Below are 22289 nucleotides of genomic sequence, written 5' to 3' on the forward strand. Positions count from 1 at the left end.
ATTGAATTGTCTTTTAGAATTTAAACATTTTTGAAAACAAGGTGTAAGGTCCCTTCAAATCGATGGTATCTAGACAAATGGTCCTTATTCATTCTTTGGTATAACATTTGCTTATATATAATTGGATTTCATAACTGATTTTAATATAATTTATTTTAAAATTCTGACTAACTTTCAACTTTATTTCAAAAAGGATTATGGGGTGTTCGTTTAAATGTAAATGGCGCACTCATTTATCGTGCAGGTTAGCTAAAAAAAATAAGTAAAAATTTTGAAAAAGATTCTTGTCATAATTGAATATTATAATTTTTTTCAATTTTAATTTCTTAACCGTAATTAATCGAATATATTTCTATTTTTAGATTAAAATGTTACCCTTTTGCAAGCGCCTCGAAGTCCAGAAATAAATTTGTTTCTATTTGGTGGCAAAATATTTCATGATCCGGGAATGAAGAGTTGAAGTGTAGACTTGTTATTATTTTAATTAAGTATGCCAGCAATAAAAAATTATTGTTTAAGCTGTTGAAATTTTCTGTTTTATAACTGTGTTCCACTTGCTGTTCATTTGTTATATTATTATGCCAAAATAACATTCTGATTTCAATGACTGTTAATATTATATTGTATGTCAAAAATTGCGGCTTTTGCGCATACAGTTCAAGAATATCAGTGACAGTCAGGAAAATTATTTAGCAGAAGAATCTACTGTTGTGAAGAGGATTAATACATTTGAAATCGTATTAAAAGGTTAATAGCATATTATCAGTTAAGTAACCAGTTGCAATAAATATTTTGGAATGGCGTCTTACATGTCGCCTCAAAGTATGGCAGTCTGTATGTGTTTTTATTTACCATGAAATACTCTGCTTTCAGTAAATATTTAAGTATGAAATGGGATTATTATCTGTAGCAATTATGTATTGTTATAGATTGGTGCAAATTTAAGTAACAATGAAGATCACGCAATGTTTTGATTTCTGTTTTAAAAAATGTTAAAAGATTAAAACTTCTCATGGTATTCACTTCTGCTTTTTAAATTAATATTTACTTTAATTAGTGTAAACATTTAATCAGTCATGAGAATAAGTGTATTTTGATAACAATGGGTAATTGTGTAAATAAAATCGTATTAAATAAATTATATTATTTAATTCTGAAATATGAATTATTGATTTATTTACATTTTATGGAAAATTGCTCATCTTTTTGAAAGCTTTATGATTAGATAAGTAGACATGATTTTGAATCAGCCTTTTTAATCCTTCAAATTTTCTTTGCTACATATTTTGTATACTTTATAATTGGCCTTTAAACTAATATTCTGTCACAAAACAGATTATATATTCATTAAATCTTAATGCATTTTAATGGCTAATTATTTACTGGAAATTATTATTACTTATAACAAGTCACAGTTACCAAATTTTTAATGGGTTCTGGGATAAAATTAATTTATAAATTTATATGATCTTTGCAAATGTCGATACTGCAGTCCGTTTTATATAATTTGAATTTATAAAATTTATTATTAGGTTAAGTTTCAGTTGTTAATAAATTTTTATAAAATATTTTTATATATTTAAGATGATAAAATTAACACATTTATCAAGGAACTATTTTTTTAAATCAAAAATGAGCATATGAATATACTTTGTTTTTAAATTAAATTTCCTATAGCATCAGATTGTTTATATTCACACACATATGCCTATAATAGAATTATAATTCAAAATAAAGAACATTAGTTATGCTATATATTTCGTATATTCTTGATTATGACTTATTAATAATCATGTATTTTTAAATTTTTTATTGGGTTAGTAGTCATATTTTTGGTTTAAATGTTCACTAATTATATTCAATAGTATTATTACATATGATTGATATTAATATTTACAAAATAGTCTCCATTTTTTATAATTTGGTAGAGAAATGTATTATTGACCTTGAAAAATCACGTTGAATAAACCACTTGCAATTCTTACCTGATCCTAGTTATGAGGGCTTGCAACTGTCCAAGAAAATCTTAAAATCTTTTTCATTTTGGTTACTTGCAGGTTGATTTCCTTTTATAAATTTCTTTTTTGTATGTGTGTGTGAAATTATATAATAGAGAATATATGAATTTATTAGTACTCTAAATGTTTTCCTTCCTTTTCCAATTCTTTATTCATAACATATTTATCCACATTTTAACTTTTCTTGTTAATCAAATTATGAGATACAATAAATCAACAATTGTAATGAAAAATTTTCTTTCTTTGTAGAGCCTTTCTTTTGAACCTTATTTTTCAGGAACACAGCCTTCTTTCATAAGATTTTTCTTAATTATCACTTTTAATATTATTCTGTCTAGGAAAACAGAAACTGAGACTGTTTTTAATTATTGGGGAATGCTTGTTCATCTTATCAATAATCATAAAAAGTAGTTTATTTATTATAGAAATTCATAATATTATGAGAAACTATTATTTTCTATGTGATTATGATGAAATATAAACTAGAGTTTCTGCTCCTAGTAAAAATATAAAGTAAAATTTTTAATGGATTTTTAATTTTTTTGAAGATTTGCACATAGTTAATATTTTTAAATGTAAACTGGTATCTTCTTATAGCTGTAAATAAAGTATCTTTCTATGTATAACATGAAAGGTACTTCGTAATCTCATTGCTTATTAATTGTAAAAATTGCACTCAATGTCTATAATATATTGTAACAATCTCTTCAGTTGAAAAGTATTAAGATTATTCACATTTTTTTTTATAAAAATTAATGAAATTTCAAAATATATAGAAAGTTTAGATTTCCTGTGTTAAAATTTTTTGATATAAAAAGCTTTCTTTTTTTAAAAAAAATATTATACTGTTTTCTTACGTGTGTGGGAATTCCATACTGAATTATATTATAATGAATTTTTAACACTTCATTAATTCATTGCTCTGGCAATTTTAATTTCTTCAAAAAAAATTTTAAAATTTTCTCTGATTAAAACAAACTAACTAGTGTTGGAAAACCATATATTAACTAAATTTGACATTTCTAGATTTCAAAAACAAAATTCATCTTTAAAAACTTTTCAGCTTCTAATATTTGATCAACAATTTTTTAAAATCCAATTTCTCTAATATTTTAATTAAAAAGAATGTTATTTCTATTTACATTTTGCATCTAATCTATGATAATATATTACATTATCTTATTTATAGAAAAATGATTCATAGTTAAAAATCTTATTGGCTATCAAAAGCAAGAAATCTATTTTGGATAAGTGTAAAATATAAAAAAAAGAAATAATATTTGGTAACTACAGTAAATTATATTATAAAGAAACTGGATTTTTTTGCTCATTTCATTATTAATTTTATTCATCTCTTAATTGATGTATAGTAAATCTGCTCATTATTTTTTTGTAGCTATGTTTTTTTTTTTTGTCATTAATTATGTAGAGCAAATTCTGGATGCATGAAATTGTATTTCTCTTCCTTTTGAGTGCATTGCATCTAAGTGCAATAAGAGTTTTCTTATTTTAATTTGCAACAATAAAATAATACACATGGAAAATACTCAAGGGGGCTTATTTAAAATATGTTGAAAATTGTTATGGTACAGAAATTAAGCACAAATATTTTATTGATTGTAGTGAAAAAATTTTAATTATATTTTGTAAGTTCTATGTATTGATATTGGATAATAGTATACTAATTCAGATTATAGTTAAATCGTAAGTATGCTAAACTAATTTTATGGTTTTGTAGCTGAAGCAAGATAACAGAACCCTTTAGTATAACAATTTAATTACCTTTACATAATTTTATTAACAGTTTCAATTTTCTTATTGAAAAATGTAAAATATTTTTTACTAATTCATTTTTAATTATTCCATTCTTTATGAACTGATATATATATGAACTAATACCATTTGACATTATAAGCTCTTTTCATAATAAAAAACTAAATTGCAGAAATGATTTTTTAAAAAATTTATTGCATAAATGTTTTATAGTCATTTTTAATGTTTGTATAAAATATCATTGAAATATTTTATGTAGTATGATATGATTTTCTAAAAACTTCTATAAAATATCTTTTATTAATTTTTTTTTAATTAACCATAACTTTTAAAAAAACTCTTGTTAGATATTTGTTTTTAAGATTTTGTTTCTTTCTTCCAAATCTATTTTAAAATTTTCAACTTGATGAAGTAATATTTTAGAAGACCTCTCTTTTATACTGTTACTTGGAAATTCTAACAAATATATTTTCATTTTAGGTAATGGAACTCTTCTATATTTGCAAAGGTCAATTTCAGATGTTTTCTACTTAAAAATGTTGGAGTTTTCAATTATGAATCGCCAAAAAATGTATTTATAAAATTTAAATTTCACAGTCCATGGCTAGTAGTGCTGATTCCAATGGCTATAGTTCAGATGAGGAGGTTTTACGTCCTGTTGTGAAGCGTAAAAAGAAACCAAAAAATATTATTAGTACAAGTGAATCAGAAGATGAAGATAGTGACATTGAAATAAAACCAAAAATAATTGGAAAACCATTGAGATGTGAAAGTGAAGATGAAAATAGTAATAATGAAGTAGTTTCTTCTGGGTCCACTATAAAAAATGGTAAGTTTTTTCCTGTGTTATTTTGAACATGGCTAGTTTGAGAGATATTAATTTTACTTTATGGAAAAGGAAACCTCTCAGCTTTGCCAAATCATCAAATACAGGTCTGATTTTGGTTATTTTCCTTCATGACATGTCTGTGTGGTAAATAATGGGACAGCTATTGAATCCCATACTTAGGAACTTCAATTATTTTTTCTCTCACCCATTATTCAAATATTTGATTATAAGCATTATGCAAATTTTCTTTTTTAACTTTTGTGCAGTACTGTCCCGTCTCTTTAAATTGCAGCTACTGAGGATGATCGGCAAACCAAGGTAAATGCCCCACAGAATAATTTTCTTTATTGACCAGAATTGTGTTAATAAGATGTGCTCTCGTGGATTCCTAAAGATCTCCTTTAGTTTTCTTCTCATATAGATTGCTAATACTGAAAGTGACAGAAGTCCACAATTCTTTTATTGTTCTAGTTTCAGAAAACATAAAATTAGCTACTAAGATTAATTTTTCTCTAAAGAAATCTTTGGTATATGTCCTCTAATAGTCCACCCTAAATGTGTTTCTATTGCTGCTAAACCACAAGATAAAGATTTGTAACCATGGTAAACATCTAACAAATATAATTTGGCTTTTACTTGCATTGTATACTTAAATTGCCATTGATTAAAGTTTGTATTATTGACTTTATTGTAAATCATGTGTATATCAGCATATCAGCTAAGTGTGCCTGTTATGTTATTACCACATGAGAGAGCAATTAGTAATGTTATTAGCTTTAATCAATAGATCAGATTGAAGCTGCTGAACTTACTAACAAAAGTAAACAAATTATGTTGATTTTTTTTTTTTTTTTTTTTTTGCTTTAATGTATGTACAAAAATTTTAGATATCAAACAAAACATGCATGAGTTTTACTTTTTCATATTTTAGTCTAAAGATTATTTTGTGTGGTGTTTGATGTATTATAAAAATATATGTGCTTCTTTTCTGTTTCTTAGGTATGTTATATCATTTGTAGTTATTATTTGCTATTGTTTCTTTATAAATTTAATTTTATATTGAAAGAATTTATTGTTTTAAATTTGGGAAAATAAATGTAGTACGAATGTATATATTTAATGTCATTATTGTACTAACACCATTTTATCTATATAAAATATGAACCAATTTATTTTCAGTAAGATTTTTAGGAAAATCTATATAAACTAAAAAAAATTTTTATTAAATATTGATATTCTTAACCAAATTACATAAAATATATTAAATTGCTTAACAAAACTGCATTTCTTTATTTAGTATAATTTTATTACTGTTTTACAAATACCAACATACCACCTATATCATATTTTTATAAAGTTTAAAATATGTAATGCATTTGATATTTGTTATGTTTGTTTTTCTTTTTCAATTTTCTTTATTTTAGTTGTTTATTTATAGTTTGTAGGATTGTATAATTTATTTTCAATTTTTGTAGATATATTTAAAATGTTTCATAGGTGAGTTGTAAAAAAAAGGTCAGAGTCTATGTTACTTATATTTCAGTTCAATTTTTTTTTTTACTAGCCGCCTTTGGCGACCAGCCGGTTCGCCAATCTTAATGTTTGTTTAAATTTTAATAATTAAATAGGTTGAACCGGAATACTCCGGTCGTACCATTAAATATTTTATGCAATTCCAACTTTAATAGATTCTTCAGCAAAATATTTTAAAACTTCAAATTTTGATAGTCATATAATTCACTCGTAATATTATAAAGGCCTTCAGTCATTGCGTGGTATGTATCTCTCTCATTTTCTGTTACCCCTCGTAGAAATTATGCTTTAAATTAAAGCGTAAATGATTAATCTGCTAATCTAAATAATTAATATAATAATATTTTTTACTGAAACAAAGCATTTTTTTAATAATATGATTACTGATAATAGAGTCACTGAGCGTTTAAACTTTATGGTCACTAAAGAATATCTTTCTTAATTTATGTAATATCTCAAGAATTTGTCAACAAAAAATTCTCAGATTCATCATGAACAGATCGATTCATTAACAATGTTTCATTTTAAATGCATCAAACACTAAGAAAATAAAATGAATCGTTTAAAATAATCGGTCGAAAACAGGTTAAAAAAACTACTTAAAAAACGATGCACTTAAAATTATAAGCATATACAAAAAAAAAATATATAACTAACATAAATAAAATTTACTTACAAAAGCATGCAACTAACCTAAAAATAATGTAAATCATCCAATGGTTGTCATGTCAACAATCAGAACACAATGCGTGTGCGTGAATTTTCTTCGCCAGTTGGGATAACACTATGCAGATTAGACATTTTTAATTTCCTTTATTCTGTGTTATTTTAATTCAAAAGTACTTCAGAATGAATCTGAAACATGGATTAATTAACAATGTTTAATTTTAAATGCATAAAACTTTAAGAAAATAAACAGAATCGTTTGAAATAATCGGCTGAAAAATGTTAACCCTAGCCTGATTACTGTTGGGAGAAAAAAAAACTGAAGCCTTACTCATTTGGCGGTGGGGAAAATGGAAGATTTTTTTGGCGGGAAAGTTAGTTTTTAATTAATAATTAAAATTTCAAAAAAAGGGACCCCAGGTGCACATTCCCGACCTCTAAGGTATACATGTACCAAATTTGATAGCTGTATGTCAAATGACCTGGCCTGTAGAGCGCCAACACACACACACACACATTGAGCTTTATTATAAGTATAGATTATATATTCTGAAAATAATTCATTTCTAGTTAATGTGATATCAGTATTGTAATTAAGATTATATTCTGTTTCAATATAAAAATATTTTCAAATGATATGTTTTGTTTTTAAATAAAAACAAATTTTAGTCCAATTATATAATTACAAATCATGATATTACAAGTTTTTAAAATTCTGTTTGTTACATTTGTGCATTAAATCTGGTAAACAGAAAAGGAGGAGGAGACATTTATTTAAATTTTAAATAATAAAGGTCAGAAGTTTATATTTCAGAAATGTTTATTCTTTATATTAACTGCATGATGCACATTATTTAATATAACTTGTGTAAGTTGTTCAGTTTCCAAAAAAAAACTTTGCAATATATTAATGTTTTTTTTAATTATTAAATATTAATAAGAATTTAGTCATGCTTTTTCAGCTATCAACTGAATGAATATGATGTTTAATCATAATTTTTCAATTTAATATAAATTTAACACTGTGATCAATACATTATATGTACAAGAGGAATTATGAATAATTTCGAATTTTTTAATTTCTTTACAGGTAATGAAACTTCAAGTGACTTAAATGAAAATGATCAAGCAGAAAAGTGTGCAATTTGTTTGAGTAAATTCTTAGGTCAAGATATTGCTACACCTGAAACGTGCGACCATGTTTTTTGCTTAGAATGCTTACAGGAATGGGCCAAGGTACTAAATGGCAAATTTTATTTAAACATTTTATGTATTATTTGTAATATTTGAATTATTTTAAATATTTAATGCTTCTTGGTATATTTAATGCATTTATAATGTAGTGATAATCATTTCTTATTTTTCAATTTCCATTTAGAATGTTAATACATGTCCCATTGACCGACTTAAATTCAATTTGATCTTAATACGTCATCATAAAGAAGAAAAAATTATAAAGACAGTAAGTATTCCTTGAATTATATCATAAAACAATCTCTACTATTAATAAAGTTGAAAGTGTGTATGTTGTCTCTGTAGGATAGACCGCTTGACTTAGAGGTACCAAATTTGGCACATATATATTTTGGAAGAAAGGAGTGTCCGTCTTGGTGCAATCTTTTTAAATTTTAACTAAAATTTTAATTAATTAAAAATTAAACTTAATTTTGATATTTTTGTGCAATAACTTCTAAAAACATTATTGCACAATAAATAAATTTTACATCATTTTAAAATTTAGAGCAAAAAAAGAATTTTTTTTAACGATACCAATTTATTAGTTGTGTGAGTTTTTCTTAATTTTGAAAATATTTTATTTTATTTATTTATTTAGTTCCCTAATTTCCAACTATATATTGCATTATTGGTTTGAAGTTCAGACCATCACATATTTAATTGCATGATTTTCTTCCACTGGTCAAATTTGAAGAAAGAATCTGTTTAATACCTGTAAAGTTTACAAGACAAAGTAAAATTACTGCATTGCTGCAAATTTAGAAATGAACCTGATATTTACAAAATAATAATAATAATAAAATTAATATAAAATATTCCAAGAGTTTTTTGTGTAATGTAAAATCATTTTTGTCTGTTTTGGTTTCAAGAGACTGAATAAATCAATTTTGGCCATTAGTGGGATAATTACCTCTATGATCGCCACTGACATCCATAATCAGGGTGATTTCTAAAAGTATTGGTGTTTTATTTGTTTGGCTATTAAAATGCTCTATTGATAATAATATTGTCTTTATTTTATTCCTTACAGATTATCATCAACAATTCAACACTGCCATCATATTCAGATTCTGAAACTGAATCAGTCTCGCAGACCTTAGAGCCACTTGTACAGAATTTATCAAGTTCTGCTTTCCGTCTCTATAGATCTTTCAATAGTAGAAGAACCACATTAATCAGTTCTAGAATTGATTATTGTGATTTATGTGGAAGAGGTGAAGCCCCTGTTTTAAGGTGTCATGAGTGTAGAAAGGCATATCATCTCTATTGTATTTCATCTTCATTGGAATCCAGTGGATCTGATCCTTGGAAATGCCCTGATTGTGTAAATGATGCTGTATTGGCCAGACACTGTCAAAGTATGTTTTTTTTTAATTGTTGCATTATGCAATATTTTTAACTATTAATGCCTAGCATCCATATTTAGAACAGTATAAAAAGCCCAAATGAATTGTATTTCTTAGGTAATAATATTTCCTCAATAATTGTAGTTTTACCTGATTGTCTTAAGATAAGCTACTTATTTAAGCTGTTGTTTATATAAATGAGTTGAACTTGCTTTGTTATTATTGTCTGTAATAATTAAAGTGAGAATATTATAAAGAAATACTTCCAATTGAATGTTGTAAAAATTTTTTAGAATTTTGTGTGATTGATTCAAACATATATTGAGAGATTAAAATTTATTTGTATGATGATAATACTTTAAACACAAGTAGTTTACACAGCTTCAATGTTTAAACTACTATGAAGAGTTTTTGTACAACAGAAAAAAAGATAGGCTTTGAAAAATGCAAGCTGAGTTTTTAATATAAACTTTAAAGAATGTGGATTTGACTTGCATACTGATTGTTACAACAAAGTATGTAATGACACTGAAAATGTAAGAAACAGAATGAAAGAATATTGAATTATTTTATTTATTATTTTCTATTTAGAAAAATGAAATGATCTTATGCTTGTAATTGTTTTTATTAAAATTATATAATTATATATAATGTTAATTATTGATAACAAAATATTTGAAGTATCCTTTCTTATCTATTCAAGATTCATCATCTTCTGCTTTTCGACCTTATCATGCATTAAGTGGTAGCCGTAGAACTCATTCTCCTACTAATTCAAATTTACGATCAAAAAGATCTGTAAATAAAGAATTCAAAAGGTTGCGTCGGGTAAGATTATATATTACATTTTGTTTCATTTTAATATTTTCATTTACATAATTTTGGAGAAAGGTATTTTTTTAAAAAAATCTTTGTTTTTCTTCAGGGATTCTTATATTTCGAAACATTCTTCAGGAATTCTTTGTCATCTTCAGATTCATCAGATGAAGAAACTGATCACAGATCTGTTCCTTCCAGATTATATCAGGTATTCTGTTGCTGATATATAATTTTCGTTTAACTACAAATAATAAATTTTATATAAGGATGTTTTTATTTATTATGAATAATTAGATGGTAACTTCATATTATTACTGATGATATAATTGCATTAATATATTACTCATGAATATTTTGTTTGTAAATATAGTGAAACAGGGTTCACTTGAAGCTGATGGGAGCACAATAAAAATTCCATCATTCAAAAAATTTAAATAAAGAAAAACGAGATTTAAAAATAATACAAGGGGAAAAAAATGCACATTTTTATTTTATATATGACAGTGAAGATTTATTTTGAATATTTAATGATTTTAATAAATAATGCATGAATAATAATTAACCTGCAAAAAATTTTGATAAATAAACAGTGCTATTCACATATAACATGCTCAAGTTTTTACTTTAGGAATTCTGTATTGCTTTTTAGATTGAATACATTGCATATCTGTGAAATTTTTGAGTGAAATATGTGCCTTAAAAATTTCTAATCTGCTGTCACTATAAACATTAGGCAATAATATATTTAACTAACAAAATCAATTCAAAAATATGCTTTCTTTCCTTCTAACTTTGACTTTGAATTAATCATTTACTGGTCGAATTCATATTCAATTAATCAGTTAGTAAAATATGAAGAAATGTAGTTTTAATGTGATATTATAAAAATGGTCAGACTAAAGAATAAGTAAAATAATGAAAAATATTAAAATTATCTATTTGTATTCATATTTAGCTTATTACTAAGCTAAATATGAATACAAATGGAAATATAAGGAAATGGAAAACATATTTTTGCATCAAAAATACAGAATGCGGAATTTTATTTTTGTATTCCATGGTACATTTCAAAGTTGTTGTTTAAATGTGTTTTTGTTTTTCTTCTGCATTAATTACATTATAACTGTTGTTCACCACACTGTGCATATCAATAAAAAAATGAGTGACAATTGCTCAAATAGTAATTATGAATAGACAAAGTTGACAATATTGCAGCAGAAGAGTGATGACTTAAAGCAACAATTCAAGAAGATTCCTCCTTTTGAAATTCAGAAGATAATTCCTTCCCTTTACATTTTCATTTCAATTTAATTCTTTCACAATTAAACAATTTGCCAGTGCTTCTAGTTGGGAATATGGAAGTTAACAAAGATATCTTTGATTTATATTGTATTTTATTTGTAGAATAGACCATTTTAATTGTGCCTACAGATTTTTAGAAATTTTTGAATATTTTTGAATTTTACCTGAATTTATGTGATGCTTTAATTTAAAATGTGAAATAGAGATCATTGTTATAATTTCAATGCATTATAAATAAATATATTTTAAAATTAATATGAACAAAATTTTATTTTTTTAATGAATTTTTCTTTTAATATTCCCAGAATGGAAACTAAACTGAATTTAATGAAATCGAATCCATCTTTAACTAAAATAAGCTGAAACAAAATAATAATTATTGATTATGGTTCAGTATTATATTAATAGAAAATGCAAGTGACCAAGGAAAAAAATTAAATTACTGATGATTAGAATTAAAGAGATTCAAATTCGCAGTTTTAAATAGTCTAATAATAATGTAATCATGTATAATATTTGTGTAGAAAGTGTGATTGTTCCTTCAGTATTTTTTGCATTGTATTTTATTGGCAAGTTTTTTGATAATGATATTTATACTGTAAAATATTGTGGATTTCATCATTTTAGCCATCTATTATTTAAAAATATAATTTTAATTTATGTCCTGGAAAATATTGTTAATGCTTTAGTTTCATCTTTCTTTATTAAAGTGGTGTTATGCTGTTATAAAGTGCAACATTTTATTATTGAATTAAATAGCATAATTTTTTAATTCTTTTATTTATATATATATATCCTTTGTAGAGACCTGTAATTTCATCAGTTACAAAATCTCGATGTCCTTTATTGAGTAAACGAAGGAATGAAGTATGCCGTGCCCGAAATCAAGCTTTGGTTTCAGCAGCAGCTTCGGCAGCTCCAGAATCTAGACCATTATACAATGGTGACTCTGATGATGGTTTAAATGATTACAGGTGATAATCTCTATAGAAGATTGTTATTGTCTAGCTGTAGTGTATTTAAATAGAGCTCACTATTCTAATCTCCACATTTAAGAAAAATTTCTTTAATTTTGGTAAAACTGCGGTTAAAAGTTCTACATCATTTAAATATTAGGATTGAAAAGAATTGATGTTTTATTAAGAGTATGGAAATTTGATTCTTCTTTCTGTTGATTGCTATGATTCATTTTATTGCTCATACATATTATTTAGGATTTTCTCTGAGTTTGCTGATTTTGAAATTTGAAAAATTGGCAAGAATTATTTCATTCATGTAAAACAAAATTGTGCTGCATTAATTTTGGGATAATCTGTACAGTATACTAATATTATATAAATTTTTTTCTTGCTTCTGTATTTTTCTCTGAGTTTTCAATTGTTTTTTTAAACTTTTATTTGACTTTTTTCAAATTTGTTGAGAGAATTTTGTACATTTGTATTGTAATGCATTCTTTTAATGTTTTGAGGTATTATTATAGATTAATCAATTTATTCTTTTAATTTTCGATTTTGTATAAATGGAATCTTTTAAAATGAATTGGGGGTGGGGTTCAAGAATTTTTTATAAAGATTGAAAAGAAGAAAATTAAAAAAAATATTTTTATATATATTAATTAAAATATATTTAAATATTGTTTTTATTGAATTTCCCCATTCTAAGAATTATTTCTCTTTATCTGTAAAACTTCCATTATTAATATTTTGAGGGATGATTTTTATTTGCAGTTAAAAAAAAGGAAGAATATAAATGTTTCGTGCATATTATTTGATTTTGAAATTGTGTATTTTGTCAACAAATTTATTAAATATATAGTTTCTCTGAAAATATGTGCATCTTAATCTTGAATAAAACCTAATTCTTTTTTTTTTTTTTTTTAAATCTTCTATTCTCCTATATTGCTTCTAAAACTTTTATTTAAGAGATCTGAATCCCGCTTTTTTTATTTGACTATTCTAACACATGCTGTAAAAAAATTGCTGATTCTGTAATTCTCACGCTGTAAGCAATGGGAAAAAAAATCCCTATAAGAATTTCTTAGTAAAAACACTAAAGGAAAAACTTTTTGCGTTTCCTTCTTATGTTCAAATGCGAACAGAATGTATTCCCCTTTCTTTCCAATGTATAAACCATACTTTCCTGTGAAAAAATAAATTGAATTGTTAAAGCCAAATTTCTTTTCTACTTAGCTACTCATATGCAAAACATTAGAAAATGTTACATCTTCACATGTTGTATAATCTTTTGAGAAGAAAATTGAAGAGCTTATCTATTGTTAATATATGACTAGGAATATTTTAATTGAGAATAATGTAATTCCTAGAAATTAAGCTAATTAATTTCTAAGACCAAACAAAATTATGGCTTCCTACGTTATTGAATTTTGAAAAGTGCTAAATTTAGATTTCAATAAAATAAAATAGTTTTTTTTTTTTTTTTTTTTTTTTTTTTGTCTGTCAAAAACAATTTTTTTTTTTTTTTTTTTTAAGAAACTGATTTATGGGTTAATGAAAATAAATTTTACTATTAGATTCAGATAGCTGAAAATATATTTTGTCATGAAAAAATTCTTTGTTATCTTTGACATCAACTAAGATTGTTTTCATTTTTATTTAATTTAGACTTCATAAGTAAAATATCAAAATTTAAAGAATTCTTTTTTATGAGCTTGCATTTTGTTTCACTGGCTACGAGTTTTAATATAAGACATACAAAGGTAAAATGAATGACCTTGAAGTTAGAAAAGCAGTGCAAGTACTGTACAGTTGAGCTAAAATATGTCTTAATAGAATTGAAACATAATTTTGAAGTATATTGACATAAAAGTTTTCATGAACTCTCTGTGTTTCATTTTAAGCTGTCTTTTTTGTCTTCAGCTGTGCTATTAACTTGGTAAGAGAAGAAATATAATGTTTAATTAATTCTTTAATGTTTACTGTTTGCTTTCAGCTTCTTATATCATTTCCATTCATCAAACCTTTTGACCTATTTTGTGTTCACTTATAGAGTGTCCTAAATTATGTAAGCATGCTTTGAATAACTTGCATAACAATGAATAAAATGTCATTTTTGTAATTAATGTTATTTAAAGGAATATTTTGATAGAAATCTGGTGAAAACATCGCTAATTGAAGAGGAAACTTTGAATATGTCCCATAAGTATCGGAATAATCCAAGGGTGTTTTTACATATGAAACGGGATTAAGATCAGCAGCATTCCAGGAATTAAAAAAATGAGTCAAAATACCAATTAGTATGCTTAACTATGTTTTTAGTTCTATCATTTGATATCTATTCACAGCAGTTGGATGATGTGACCATTTTGATTATTTCAGACAATTGTCAATATTCTATATTTATATTATTTAATTTGAGTGTATTATTTTGGTGGTTCTTCGTATAGTATTTATTCAAAATGTGTGCTCATTTTTTAGATACTTTTGTATTTTTCTCATTATGTCTCTTTTCTCTTTTTAAGGGAAAAAAAAGAGGTCTGTTTTCAGTGTAGATTTATTTTAATTTTAGTCTGAAAGTATATAATTGTATTATGATAAGAAATTATAATTTTATATTCATAAATAAATACTGAAATTTTTTCTTTGAATAGGGTAATATCAGCACCTGTTACTGAAAATTTTGATGTTGTTGGCAGCATCCTTGAAAGTCAAACTCTTCTTCATTGCCCTGATGTTCTAACTCTAAGACGAGATGGAACGTTAGTGCGAAGCTCAAAAAGTGAAAGTAGTTCCAGACGACTTCCTTCTTCTGATCCGCTATCACCAGTGAATAATTCTGAGGATAGCAGTCAAAGTTCCTTTTTAAATTCATCCTCTATTAGTGACAATGCAATATCACCCTTTTTAAACTCTGTCACAGCAAAACAAAGACCACTACATCCAACTCAGAACAATTCAACAAAATATAGTGGCACCTCAATGCAAGCTTATAGTTGTAGCTCTGCTGGTGCACCCATGGAGAGATCTATGAACTACGATGACAACCCAAGTGCTAGACCATCAGTTGGTGCTAATAGTAATGAACGATTTGGAAATGATCCATATTCTTCAATTGTTCAGAGAAACTTTTGTGGTGCATCTGTTCCTGATGACATTAAAAAAGATGGTCGAGTTTCTAAAAGTCATCATAGTGAAGATGAAGTTGACATATACAGTGATATAGAATCTGTAGGTGAAGAAGATGGTGAAATAAGTGAAAGAGTTGATTCTATGAAAATCCATTACAAATGTGAAGACTCTCAACTGAGTAATCCGAATGAGGGTAGTGACTCAAGTGATAATGAGCTTGTTATTGATGAGGATCAGCAAGTTGATGAAGATAATGATAAAATGAAAGAGCATCAAGAATCAACCCATTCAACTATGGAGGCAAATAATAATGATTCTCAAGTTGCTTGTGTGGAAAGTGAAGAGAGTAATGTTAGCAGTAATGTAGTCTCTGATGATGATCAATTAATGATTGATACTAATCCACCAAATCCGAACAATTCTTTTGCTGAAAACAGTAATGATGGTTATAAACCAAGTGACGATTCTTCTCAAGAAGCATTCCAAAATGATGAAAGTAATCATTCTAAATCAGGTGTTGAGAAAGAAAATGCTTCTAAAAATGAATCGGACAGTGATGCTGGTCCTCATGAAAGTGATGTTGACATGCAGGGCGAGGAAGAAAATTCTGCAGACAGTGCGAAGAAAAGTGACCAGGAAGATATCAGTACTCCATGTGCTAGCTTAAAATCGTCTCCAAAATCATTCAAAGGTGAGACTAGAGATGGTTTTGAGATGCAGTGTGAAAATAGTGTTTCAAATGAGAATAGTGGATACTGTGATAACAACTCTTGTTATGAGGAAGACGAATCCAAAGAGGTTTATGAGGAAGTATCCAACATGGAGAATGAAAATACTTGTGATTCTGTCTCCCAAATGGGAGAGACTGAAAATTTTAATAGTGGAAACAATTCTAATACTAGTGATCAGGTTTCACATGCTGAAGTAAATGAAAATTCTCAAATTGATAATAATTCTAACTTTAGTTTCACTAGTGATCAACAAAATGCTGAGAATAGCGAAACAGATACATTTAATGATTCTAAAGTTAATCAAGAAAGTGATCAGCTTGCTGATAAATCAGAGCTGGTAGATATTTGCAATGATATCACTATGAAATCAGATGATGAAGATAATGCAGACTCATTAGAAAATGCCAGCACTCCATGTTTAGATGAAAACCTTGAAGGTCAAATAGAAAATTCACCTATTCATGATGAGAATTTTGATGATGAAGGCCAGGAGTTTGAGTCATCCTCACCTAATAATATAGAATGCAGTTTCAAGAAAGATGAAGCTACTGAAGAAAGAGTTGAGCCTGAAGAAACTAATGATGAAAATCTGCAGAAAGAACCTCCAGAAAGTGCTGTTGATCTAGGCATAGAAGATATTTCTGAAGCTGGCAGTGAAGAAATAGGAGAAGAATATACCGAGGAACCTTCAACTAATAATGTCGAAAAAGAGTCAGAAGATCTTGAGCAGAAGGTGTCTAAACATTTTAGTCCTGACAAGAACAAAGACAATGATATGGAGATTGAACATTCCCGAAAATCAAATGATTACAACAAGCATACACCTCCTCATTCTAACCAGTCTTATGAAGATCGTGAAGAAGGAGAAATAATTGAAGAAAGGCCGGTTCATCGATGTAAGAAAAAGAAAGATCGTTTCCGTGAAGATAGTGGAGATTATGGTGATTTTGCACCCAGAATAAATATCTCAGATTTACCTAGAATACCAAAATTGAAACGTGATAGGGATAAGGAAAGCATACCAGAAACAATATCTTTTGAAAACAAGAGAACTAGTGTGTTAAGTAGGGTTGATCTTGGAGGAGTGGATATTAGTTGGAAAAGACTTTCTAAACACACCAGAGAAAGAAGCTATCGTGATGGAAGACCTAAAGATGAGAGGCTATTATATCGTGAAAGAGAATCAAGAAATAAAGATAAATCTGATTCAGGTCGGAAAAGTGATAGCAAAAATTCTGAGCGGCGTAGAGAAGAAAAGAAATTAGAATCTGAAAAATTAAAAAATGATTATGATTCACGTTCCCGCAAAAGTGAGAAAAGCAAAAGTAGTGATTGGAATTATTCTGACCGCGAAAAGCGAAAATCACGCAAGGAAAAACATTCCAAAGATAAGCATTCAAAAGACAAAAAGGATAAGCATGATAAGAGTAAGCATTCTAAAGATGAAGATAAATATGAAAGAGAGAAATTAAAAGATGAATTACGATATGATAGAGATGCAAGGTATGATAAGGAGGATCGTTTTGAAAGAATTGTATATGAAAAAAGCAAGTTTAAAGATAAGGAGCACAAAAGTAAGCATAAAGATCGCAAAAGTGAAAGTAGCAAATCGAGTAAAGACCATTCTCGTGAGAAACACAAACATTCACATTCGAGTGATCATTTCTCTGATAAGCAACGAGAAAGAGAAGTTCGAAAGATTGATGATAAATTAAAAATAGTTGTAGAACAAAAGGAAAGCCGAAAAGAAAAATCAAAGCACAAAGAAAGAAAAGAAACAAAACATGAAAAAAAGCAGATTCTTCAAAGAAAAATTGAAAGTGAAAGAAGTCCATACTCTGAATTAACATCAATAGAATCCAAAGAAATTTTTGCTAAAGGTGACAGTATCATTATTAATGTTAATTTCAATCGTGCCTCATCTCCTAAAGTAAGTGCCACATCAGAGGGGGGTGATTCTGATATAAAAGATAAGAAAGTTTTATCTGAAGATAAGAAATTAGATGAACCTGTGGGTTCTGATGAAATAAAAACTAAAACAAAACATTCTTCTGCTGAAAAAAGTAAAAACTCAGATAATTCAATTTGTAAACGACCAGTTACACCACCTGAAAAAAATCCAGTTTTATCTGTTAGTGAATGTTATTGGCAGGGTGTTGATGACCCTGATGGTAATCATACACCAGTCTCTGAAAAATCTGAAGAAGAGACTTGTGCAGAAAATGAGAACGATGTAGGATCTGCTAATGGATTTGAGACTAATAATTTTTCAAATAGTAGTAATAGTCCTGAAACAAAATCGCCATTAGCATCTAAAGATAATAATTCAGTTTCTGAAGAGCCTTCTTTCATATCTGATAAAGAAACGAGCAACACTGTATCAAAAGACAATGAAAATTTCAGCTCTAAAAGAAGGTCTCCTCGTTCTCCGTCACCTCCATCACCTGCTGATAATGATAGCTATGATCCATGTGAACCAACTAAAAGTCCATCTCCACCACCTATGCCTCCAGCACCACCCCTACCTACTCTGAACCCTAAACCACCACCTTCTCCTGAGCTTCCACCTCTGCCTCCAGAACCTGAACCAATTGACACGCGTGAAGATCTTCATAGTCACAAGCTAAACACATCAAGTGAATTTGTTAGTGTTTCTACTGCTGTAGTGTCTAGTGCTGTTCAGCCTAATATGGTACACACTCAAACATCAGTGGCTAGTCCCATTTCAGTCCAGAGTGTGTTATTGCCACCACCTAGTTTTATGGCTCATGTGTCTTCAGCTGCTACTAATTTACCTGGAATGTCTCCTTTAGTGCCGACAAGAAATGGTGGTTTCCAAATGGGAAATCATGCAACAGTGATGTTACCTGCTAACCATTCACAACAGGTAATGAGTAGTACTTTTATGCCGCATATGGCTGGAACCAGTACCTTACCACCACCACCTAATCCACCTAACATGGCACATATGAGCACAGTGCCACCACCTCCACCTCCTCCTGCTGGTATGACATTACTTCCTCAAACAAGGCATCCTCGTCTCAGTCTCCAACCACCTTTAACACCTAATTCATTATTACAAAGTTTAACAATGGCCCATACTATGAATGCTCCACCAATGCAGATGATTCATCACTTGCCTCCCAATATTTCTGGTATTCTTGCTAATCATCAATCCCCTGTTGTGTGTACTTCACAAAGTCAGCCCACAAGTCTTCCTGCAAGCATTGCAAATCAACAAGTCTCAAGAATGGTATTTTCACAAAACCAACTTTTAAATCATGGCACCCTTTTGCAAAATCAAAATATTAGTGATAGCAACAAATCTCAGGGTAGTGCTGTTAATTTCATTTCATCACACATTTTATCCATGGCAACCAGCAGCAATTCTCAGCAGAAAACTGATAAACTTTCTAAACCATCGCCATCTGTCGAAAAGAATGAAGTTGTTGATATGGAAGTTGATACTCCATATTCACCCGGGGATTCGCCTTCTGTTGAAAACAGCCCTGCTGATTACTCTCCAGCTACATCACCTGTTCCTTCATCTCCAAAAACTAAAGATGTTTTTGATAGCTTATTTCCTGCAGATCAAAGGACTTCAGAGAAGCGGACTCTTGATACTAATGAAAAGTTCAAACACTATTCAGGATCTAAAAAATCAAAACATGAGCACAAATCAGACTCAAAAGCACGGCATTCAGTGCGAATGCAAGTCAAGGACAAATATAAAAAGTCTAGAAAGGAACTTAAAAGTGCCGAAAAAAAGGACACTGTTACAAAGTTAGAAGATTCTCAATTAAAAATCTTGGATGAACTTCCTAGTTCTGCTGTGGAAATGCAAGTGAAAGAAAAGGTAAGTTTTTTCTTTGTATGAATAGGCAATTAATTTTTAATGATTAGTTGATATTTCATTGAATTACAACTTCCTCTACTTGCAATATATTCCGAATCATTTGTATGAGTTCATGATACAATTCTGATAAATAATACAAGTAAATATTAGAAGAATGAATCAAATAGTGTTGAATATACTTCTAGTTTTCTAAGCATTCTTTAAGACATGCTTTATTCATGTGTATGAATTGAAGCACTTTTTTATTAAATTATCAGCCATTTTTACATATGTTAATTTAACTTGATCAAAGCCATATTTATTTACTCTTTCTTTTTGATGTGCTACAGTTTTGGAGTTTTGTACATTTGTGTACTACTGAAAACAATATAATAATTTAATTTTTTTTAGAATCTTAATTATTTGGAAATTGATTAACTTTAAATAAATTTTGATTTTTTTTTTTTTTTTTTTTCTGCACTAAAAGCCAATAGTGAATTTTAGAAAACTTTGGAGTCAAGATCTGTTATAATTATTGTAATGAAATGTGAAATATATAAATGACTAAAAAGTAGGAAATAATAGAAATATTACAAATCACATATGTCCTGTTTACATTACAAATACTGCCATATTATTACCATCATATTATTTTACCTGTCTTTGCAAGTAGCAAAATATATAAATATTAAAAGTTAAGAATCTTACTCCCCTAGCGTGCTATAAAGTAATTTGTGATTTTTAACTGCAAGATATTTTTTAACTTATGACATTAAAAAAAAAAATGCTTATGTTACTTTTTCCTGTGGATTAAAAAAATATAATATTCTCCCATACCTAATGCTATATATGAATTCACATGAATAAAAGGAAAAAGCCTTTTCTGTGATAAAAATGGTAATTTTTTTTGCTACATTTTTAACTAATTTGCCAATAAATCATCCATGCATCAACTTATCACATATTTACATTTTTAAACAGTAATATAGTTATATACTTAATTGAATACAAAATTTATAGAACAGTCGAATATTCAAGTATTCTATTGATTTTGAATCAAACCAAACCATTCTCAAAATAGAAGATTAATTAGATAGTACACAATATAAGCCAGTTAATTTAACTTATATATAGCTTAGAAGTAAGTACTTTATTACAGTTCTTACTAGCAGTAATAATGTTAAAAAATATATGAACTTGTTTATATTGATTTTAGTACAAGGAGTTAGATATGAATTTGACTGTACTTTTATTTGTTTTGAAGTCATTTTAAATTAGTTTTTCTATAATATTTGCAATCATTTAATAATTATTATTTGAAATTAAGAAAAAAAAATTCAAAGACGTCATATTTTTTTAAATAAAATATAGAAATTCAGATTCTTTTTATAAATGTAATATTACATTATTTTTATGCCACTTTTTTCTAAATTTTACTAATTTTTTTAATTAGAATTTATGTGGCAGTGCTTTCAGTTGTACGAGTTGAAAGCAGCTTTTGCTTTTAACGTTTTCTTCTCCTTTCCTTTGAAAATATAAAAGAAATAGATTTTTGCTTTCATTTTACTTTGTAAGTAATTGCATGTATATACAAAGTCTTGTTTTATTCAGTATTTTTTCATTTGAATTTTGGAAGTTGTCAGATGGTATAAATGTTGCTGTATTTTGTATTCTTCGATCTTTCAGCTGAATTTGTATTGATCATTAGGAATCGTAAATTTTCTACTAAATGTTTTGTTTTTATTTGCCTGACATTATTTGTATGAATATGTCATATTTTAAAATTGCATACAACAATAACACTAAAATTGGACATTTCATTTAAATATGATTATTATTTGTTAAAGTTGAGGTTTTTTTTTTTTTTTTTTTTTCAAAATTTGTAATGGATTTATTCTAATAGCATGCTTACTTTCTTATAAATTCTGAAATTATTTTCCACTCATTTTCCATAATGTTATAAAGGAACTTCTGCACCAGAAATGGAAACACTAATTTTTTGGGGGGAATTATGTTTCTTTCCTTTTTTTTTTTTTTTTTTTTTTTTTAATACAAAGTTTTTTTTTTATCTGTTATATGTTTGCAAATCTGATGTTATATATAGTAGCTGTATATT

At 27.3% G+C, this 22289-nt stretch overlaps 1 protein-coding gene across 3 annotated transcripts in view; it reads left to right on the forward strand.

The window, feature by feature from the left end:
• The first annotated feature begins 433 nt into the window (after positions 1-433).
• The window catches only part of LOC129980849 (uncharacterized), a 28641-nt gene continuing 6785 nt past the window's right edge, over positions 434-22289 (forward strand). Inside the window, exons 1-9 of one of the 3 annotated variants that reach the window (XM_056091278.1) lie at positions 434-765; positions 4272-4620; positions 7910-8055; positions 8198-8281; positions 9086-9413; positions 10105-10229; positions 10327-10428; positions 12327-12496; positions 15130-20194. In XM_056091278.1, the coding sequence (XP_055947253.1) occupies positions 4392-4620; positions 7910-8055; positions 8198-8281; positions 9086-9413; positions 10105-10229; positions 10327-10428; positions 12327-12496; positions 15130-20194 (6249 nt within the window). In that variant the 5' untranslated portion in view covers positions 434-765; positions 4272-4391. The remainder of the gene's footprint in view (positions 766-4271; positions 4621-7909; positions 8056-8197; positions 8282-9085; positions 9414-10104; positions 10230-10326; positions 10429-12326; positions 12497-15129; positions 20195-22289) is intronic. The other 2 variants (XM_056091279.1, XM_056091280.1) reach the window with 2 other exon arrangements.

The sequence above is a fragment of the Argiope bruennichi genome, chromosome 8 (genome assembly GCF_947563725.1).
Source record: "Argiope bruennichi chromosome 8, qqArgBrue1.1, whole genome shotgun sequence".
NCBI classification, from domain to species: domain Eukaryota; kingdom Metazoa; phylum Arthropoda; class Arachnida; order Araneae; family Araneidae; genus Argiope; species Argiope bruennichi.